General features: G+C 46.9%; 1 protein-coding gene across 1 annotated transcript in view; it reads left to right on the top strand.

The window, feature by feature from the left end:
* The first annotated feature begins 2,696 nt into the window (after positions 1-2,696).
* Positions 2,697-8,147, top strand: part of LOC146830132 (embryonic protein UVS.2-like) — a 72,054-nt gene continuing 66,603 nt past the window's right edge. The window contains exon 1 of the mRNA XM_085604364.1: positions 2,697-2,841. Within this exon, the coding sequence (XP_085460490.1) occupies positions 2,773-2,841 (69 nt within the window). The 5' untranslated portion in view covers positions 2,697-2,772. The remainder of the gene's footprint in view (positions 2,842-8,147) is intronic.

The following is an 8,147-nucleotide window of genomic DNA, read 5'->3' as shown; positions in this document are numbered from 1 at the left end:
TCATCTTCCTGCAGAAACACAGTCCTGAGAGGCATTTTCCTCTTTCCATGTGTGCTGCAGAAGGCAGAACACAAGGAAAAGGGAAACACGAGGAGAGAAATAATATTTCTTCTCACTACACCTGCTCTGGGAGGAGGAAGGTTCTAGCCCTGCCCCAGGTTTACGCGATCAAGTAAATCTGGGGCAGCGTCGAAGCCCACGGGTGTTGCATGGAAACCCACTGCGACGCCCATGGAATGCCTCCCTGGCGCAAAGTAAGTCAACGCAGCGACTTGTGTTGCTTTGTCATACACCATCTCTAAGAGGCCATGCAGAGCCCTCAAAGTGGCTTTGCGTTGCCTCATAGATACGATTGAGAGGTTTGCGCCGCTGGATTGTCAGAAAAATTGATGCTCCGGTGGCGCCAGCGTCTCATAAATACGCCCCTCAGAGTGCGCGCCGCTGCGGTTACAGCTGTTCGTCTCCTGTAGCACTTAGTGCTATGTGCACAAAGTGCACCCTCAGGCCCATTTTGGACACAAAGCTGCATTTTGTACTAAGAAAATAGCGCTACATGCTGGATTGCGCTTGTCATGTCCTTACGCATAATTACGAGTCATTTCGCAGTATTTACGAGTAATTAGGCTGGAGAGAATTACACCCACCCCTAAAAAAGAAGGACACCATGCTCTATAAAGGAAAACAAATGATTTGAGGTTAAAAGTCGGAGCTTATTGGTGAAAAGCTGGCAGGCAGTGGGCGGGCTCTCATACACTGTGGCTGAATGTCTCAATCATGGAGATGTTGAGCTCAGATTGATGTATGTAATTCAGGAAGGGGCACCATTTCCCGTCATGAGGGCGTAAAGTGGAATGTCCCTGGTGCCATCCTTACACCCTTCCTTCCATCATTTTTCTCTTCTACCCTTCATTCCACCCGCCCACGGCCTTGCACCTTTTTGAAATGCAAGTACCCTTCCACCATGCTTTTCCTCAACCCCACCCTTCCTTTCCCCAGCCTCCACCACGCTTTTCATCCGCGCATGCTTTCATCCTCCCACCCTTCCTTTCATCCTCCCACCGTTCCTTTCATCCACCACATCCCTTTCATTCTTCCACCCTTCCTTTCATCCGCCCACCCTTCCTTTCATCCTCCCACCCTTCCTTTCATCCTCCCAGCATGCCTTTCATTCTTCCTTCCTTCCTTTCATCCTCCCACCCTTCCTTTCATCCTCCCACCATGCCTTTCATTCTTCCACCCTTCCTTTCATCCTCCCACCCTTCCTTTCATCCTCCCACCCTTCCTTTCATCCGCCCACCCTTCCTTTCATCCTCCCACCATGCCTTTCATTCTTCCACCCTTCCTTTCATCCTCCCACCCTTCCTTTCATCCTCCCACCCTTCCTTTCATCCTCCCACCCTTCCTTTCATCCTCCCACCATCCCTTTCATTCTTCCACCCTTCCTTTCATCCTCCCACCCTTCCTTTCATCCTCCCACCATCCCTTTCATTCTTCCTTCCTTCCTTTCATCCTCCCACCCTTCCTTTCATCCTCCCACCATGCCTTTCATTCTTCCACCCTTCCTTTCATCCTCCCACCCTTCCTTTTATCCTCCCACCGTGCCTTTCATTCTTCCACCCTTCCTTTCATACTCCCACCCTTGCTTCTATCCGCCCACCATACCTTTCATAGTCCCACTCTGCCTTTCTTCCTATTCTGCCTTTCATCCTACCCCTCTGCCTTTCGTTCTTATACTCATCATTTAATCCTTTCATCCTTCCACCCTTCCTTTCATCTTCCCACTTTTACTTTCTTCCTACTACTCTGCCTTTCATTCTGCTCCTTTGCCTTTCATCCTACTCCTCTGCCTTTCGTTCTTATACTCATCCTTTCATCCTCCCACCCTTCTTTTTATCGTCCCACTCTTCCTTTCATCCTCCCACTCTTCCTTTCATCCTCCCACTCTGCCTTCATCCTCCCACTCTTCCTTTCTTCCTACTACTCAGCCTTTCATCCTACTCCTCTGCCTTTCGTCAGTACACTCTTCCTTTCATCCTCCCACTCTGCTTTCATCTTCCCACTCTTCCTACTACTCTGCCTTTCATCCTACTCCTCTGCCTTTTATTCTTACACTCTTCCTTTCATCCTCCCACTCTGCCTTCATCCTCCCACTCTTCCGTTCTTCCTACTACTCAGCCTTTCATCCTACTCCTCTGCCTTTCGTCAGTACACTCTTCCTTTCAACCTCTCGCCCTGCCTTCCATCAACAGCTGTTTAACTCTGATCCATCTACAAAGCTAACTAACTTTGCTTGAAAAATTAAATCTGCCCTCCAGACCCAAGCCCAGCTCATCAGATGCACTTTTTGTGTCTCTTGATCTTCTCCAATCCGGGTCATTCGGTGCCTCGAGGACTTTTGTTGTTGTTTGAGGAGCCAAACCCTGGAGGTGCGCCTGTGTCCAATCACAAATTCACCCTCTACAGAAAGAATACAGACAACACGAATATATCACGGTGCAGGGTCTGTCACAAATGTAATTTTCCACACTTGAAAGCTGCTTATAATTATCTTGGTTGTGGCACCTCAGAGGCGACCCCAAGGCATCCTCCTCAGGACAGACACACCTTGTGTCCTGTGCAGAAAGAGACGTCATCCTTGGGGCTGTAGGCTGACTGGAGGATGCTCGACCTCTTCTGGGTATATAAAGGACTGTGTCTTGGGTCAACAAAGCATCCCTCTGAAGGAAGAAACATTGTCCGGTGGTGACCTGAGCACTGCTCCAGAACCAGAGAATGGACACCCGAGCATGGACCCTTGTGGCAGTGTGCCTGATGAGCACCTGCTGGAGCTTACCTGTACAGGTGAGACCCCCTTTAACAATGGTATATAGTGCTGAGTGCAGACACAGGTGAGAGCTGCAGTAACAGTGTTATATGTGAGTATGGTTGACTGTCAGGTGTGCATCACTGTAAGTACACCTATGCAGGTGAGAGTAGAAATAATATTGGTATATATGGTATATGGTACTGTGCAGAATCTCAGGTGTGCTTCACTGTAAATACACCTGTGCAGGTGAGAGCCGGACTAACAGTGTTATATATGGATCTTTGTAGGTGTAGACTGTCAGGTGAGCATCACTGTGAGTACACCTGTGAAGGTGAGAGCTGAACTAACAGTGTTATCTATGGTTCCGTGCAGGTGCAGACTCTCAGGTGTGCATCACTGTAAGTACACCTGTGCAGGTGAGAGCCTTACTAAAGGTGTTATCTATGGTTCTGTGTAGGCGTAGACTGTCAGGTGTACATCACTGTAAGTACACCTGTGCAGGTGAGAGCCTTGCTAAAGGTGTTATCTATGGTTTTGTGTAGGCGTGGACTGTCAGGTGTGCCTCACTGTAAATACACCTGTGCAGGTGAGAGCCGAACTAACAGTGTTATATATGGTTCTGTGTAGGCATAGACTCTCAGGTGTGCATCACTGTAAGTACACCTGTGTAGATAAAAGCCGAACTAACAGTGTAATATATAGTTCTGTGCGGGCTCTCAGGTGTGCTTCACTGTAAGTACACCTCTGCAGGTGAGATCCGAACTATCAGTGTAATATATGGTTCTGTGCAGGCTCTCAGGTGTGCTTCACTGTAAGTACACCTGTGCAGGTGAGAGCCTTACTAAAGGTGTTATCTATGGTTCTGTGCAGGTGCAGAATCTCAGGTGTGCATCACTGTAAGTACACCTGTGCAGGTGAGAGCTGAACTAACAGTGTTATATATGGTGCTGTGTAGGCATAGACTGTCAGGTGTTCATCACTGTAAGTACACCTGTGCAGGTGAGAGCTGAACTAACAGTGTTATATATGGTCCTCTGTAGGAGCAGACTCTCAGGTGAGCATCACTGTAAGTACACCTATGCAAGTGAGAGCCGAACTAACAGTGTTATATATGGTTCTGTGAAGGCTCTCGGGTGTACTTCACTGTGAGTACACCTGTGCAGGTGAGAGCCGAACTAACAATGTTATATATGGGTCTGTGCAGGCTCTCAGGTGTGCTTCACTGTAAGTACATCTGTGCAGGGGAGAGCTGAACTAACAGTGTTATATATGGTTCTTTGTAGGTGCAGAATCTCAGGTGTGCATCACTGTAAGTGCACCTCTGCAGGTGAGATTTGAACTAACAGTGTTATCCACGGTTCTGTGCAGGTGCAGACTCTCAAGTGTGCATCACTGTTGGTACACCTGTGCAAGTGAGAGCTGAACTAACAGTGTTATATATGGTTCTGTGCAGGTGCACGCTCTCAGGTGTCTATCACTGTAATTTCACCTGTGCAGGTGAGAGCTGCAGTAATAGTATTATATGGACCTATGTGCACATAAAGCCTCTCAGATGTACCGCACCTGACTGTGAGGGAACCTGCAGACCCATGAAACGCAGTAACCATAATGCATAGGTCTGCAGTGCACCTGTACAGCAGAGTATATGAGTGACAGTATTACACAGCCCCATGTACATGTAATGCCTCTGCAGTGTGCTTCACAGAGCGCACCTGAGCAGGAGAGTGTATCAGTGACAGTATCACACTGCCCTGTGTACATGTAAGGCCTCTCAGGTGTGCTTCGCAGAGAGTGCATCTGAACTTGAGAGTGTATCAGTGACATTATCCCAAGCCTTCAGTACATGTAATGACTCTCAGGTGTGCTTCATAGAGAGCACACTTGAGCAGGGAAGTATGTCAGTGACAGTTTTACATATCTGAGGTCTTCACATCTCCTGCTCCAGTGGAGACGACATGGCGGCCGCAGCTCCTGGCACAGCTGAAGGAGCTTCCTGTAAACTCACAGCTGGGGTGACAGGTCATCGCCACCGACTTTTAAAGGTACAGTTTTTACAGCACTTTGAGACCATGAGACAGGCACTGCAATGTCAGCGGCGTAGCAAGAGTGTCATAGGCCCTAATACAAGCCAGAAAAATTGCCCCTCCTGTGCAGATGTCCCGTAGTATAAGAAGGCAGTAGGAGTAAAGTAGGGCTCTCACCTGTTGACCCTAATGCCGCAGCACCATTGTGAACTACGCCCCTGAGCCAAGTGCCTACACCGAGAGTAATGTTAGAGGCACTTCACAGGCGCAGGAGGGTCTTGATTGATTGATTGATTGATGTACTTTTAGAGCGCAGCTATCACCCTACGGGCATCTTGGCGCTTGCATTGGGAACCCGTCCTGGTTTTTCCCTGTAAGATAACCCGCACTGGGCATCCCCAAGGTGAAAGCCAGGCATCCCGCCGCGGGGGCCGTTGTGGAGATTAAGCAGGCTTGTTGCCCAGAGCTGCATAGTGTGAACTCGTGCTTAGAGTGGGCACCGAAGCGAGAATTATCGAGTCCGTGGACGATTGGGCTCTGCGTCGGGAATCGAACCCAGGTCCCGGGTCTGATCTCTGCTTCAGGGTATGCCTCCTCTAACCAGTGAGCTACACTTCTCCACTCCATGTGCACATCTGAGGTATTGGTCCAGTAGACCGGGGTCACCATAAGGGATCGAGCTGTGATTAGAGGTCACCTTAACTGCACAGGTGGTAAGTGTCAATCAAACTTGAAGTGACTTTGAAAGTATGATTTCCACCTGGGCTTACTTTACAAATCCTATTAGAAGTAAGACTGTGGGAAGGGTGGTCGTAGTGAACCCCCCCAGGACATTTTCCAGTGCCTAGGACCTCATTCTGGGCCTGCATCCCAGCCAGGATTTTTTTTGTGAAAATATTTTAGTGAGGTTTTCCAACCGTCGAACCAATAAACCAATGTTGCATACAATAGCATCCTATATAAGACCCAGTCAGCAATGCACATATCAGGAGAAACCAGATCGTCAACATGTACTACCCTAACTCCCCCCCCTACCACCCTCTCTACCCATCCCAGCCAGAATTGTACATGTCTCTGACTGGGCCGTGTATTTCGGGGAACAACCTTTACAACGCAACTGTTACAACGCACTACCTTTACAACACATTTTTTACAACACATAATCCATTACAACGCATGACATTACAACGCATGACACTACAACGCATTTTTAAAAACTACCTTTACAACGCATTCCATTACAATGCATACTACCATTACAACGCATACCATTACAACGCATAATATTACACTACACTATCCAACACAAACCCTACTGTTGCACCCCCTGGAGTTAGAATAGTAATTTTTACCCCTATACTATCCAACACTTACCCTACTGATTCACCCCCTGGAGTTAGAATAGTAATTTGTACCCCTATACTATCCAACACTTACCCTACTGATGCACCCCCTGGAGTTAGAATAGTAATTTTTACCCCTATACTATCCAACACTTACCCTACTGTTGCACCCCCTGGAGTTAGAATAGTAATTTTTACCCCTATACTATCCAACACTTACCCTACTGTTGCACCCCCTGGAGTTAGAATAGTAATTTTTACCCCTATACCATCCAACACTTACCCTACTGTTGCACCCCCTGGAGTTAGAATAGTAATTTTTACCCCTATTCTATCCAACACTTACCCTACTGTTGCACCCCCTGGAGTTAGAATAGTAATTTTTACCCCTATACTATCCAACACTTACCCTACTGTTGCACCCCCTGCAGTTAGAATAGTAATTTTTACCCCTATACTATCCAACACTTACCCTACTGTTGCACCCCCTGGAGTTAGAATAGTAATTTTTACCCCTATACTATCCAACACTTACCCTACTGTTGCACCCCCTGGAGTTAGAATAGTAATTTTTACCCCTATACTATCCAACACTTACCCTACTGTTGCACCCCCTGGAGTTAGAATAGTAATTTTTACCCCTATACTATCCAACACTTACCCCACTGTTGCACCCCCTGGAGTTAGAATAGTAATTTTTACCCCTATACTATCCAACACTTACCCTACTGTTGCACCCCCTGGAGTTAGAAAAGTAACTTTTACCCCTATACTATCTAATACTTACCTTAAATGTAATTTAATATTATGCGTTGTAATGGTATGCGTTGTAAAGGTAGTATGCGTTGTAATGGAAATGCGTTGTAAAGGTATTTTTTAAAAATGCGTTGTAGTGTCATGCGTTGTAATGTCATGCGTTGTAATGGATTATGCGTTGTAAAAAATGCGTTGTAAGTGCATGCGTTGTAAAAGTGTTGCGTTGTAACGTCATACATCCGTGTATTTCCTGCATCAAACTGAGCTCATGGTAAGCGGTGGTACCCTGTGGTGTGGTATTTAGTGTAGTGTTCACACGATGTATGTCAGGGCACAAGTCATAAAAAAAGAAGTGGGGGGGCTAAGCTAGACCATGACCCAAAGCAACAGAGAAAGACATCCAGAGACAATAGGAGAGAGATAGGAAAACAATGATGAATGCATAAAAGGGGCTGGAAAAAGAACCTGCAAGAATAAGCCATGTTATGGGAGTGAAAGAAAAAGGTTACTGCAACCTTGGCATTCAACAATAGGACCCTAAGAAAAGCTTGGCACAAACTATCCCATGAGGCTATTTGGATGCGTGCTGCAGAATGCAGAGGAAAGAACGAGGAGACATGGATATATTTCTTGCTACGCCAGCCACAGGTAGACTCACCAGTTTGGTGCAAACCTATATTTACCAGTCTTTGTAAATATGGTTTGCATCAAAATACATCCATGGATGCATAGGGACACCCTAGCCCCATCCATATAATGCCTACCTGACGTAAGGTAATGCAAGGCAGGGCAGTGCGTGGAACTGTAAATCCCAAAACAGATTTTGCACCAGGGTTGTGCCAGAAAAGTGACTTAACCCTGACGCAAAATCTGGGCCTCAGCCCTCAACTTATACATTTAGTTTTAATTAAACTCTTCCATAAAGAAAGTGTCAACAAGAAGGAAACTGACAGTAAACCTGCTCTGGTTAATTGGTTGCAAAGACTCGGGGTAGTAAGCGCTATATAAATGCTATTTATTTTGTGTAAATACTGGGAAAGACCAACACATCTGACATTATGACAGCGCGCGCATATCTCGAAACCCGAGCCTGTTTGCATCAGGTGTGAGTCTCCTGACTGCTGCCAGCCAGGAGACTCGAACAAAGGGAGGCCTGATGTCCCCTCAAATTCCTGTGTTATGGGCCCAGCAGGAGTCAGACATGAGAAGGCCCCGTCC

Source organism: Triturus cristatus, chromosome 5_1 (assembly GCF_964204655.1).
Source record: "Triturus cristatus chromosome 5_1, aTriCri1.1, whole genome shotgun sequence".
Lineage (NCBI taxonomy): Eukaryota > Metazoa > Chordata > Amphibia > Caudata > Salamandridae > Triturus > Triturus cristatus.
The sequence above is the reverse complement of the archived record's forward strand: the minus strand, read 5'-3'. Positions and strand labels throughout refer to the sequence as shown.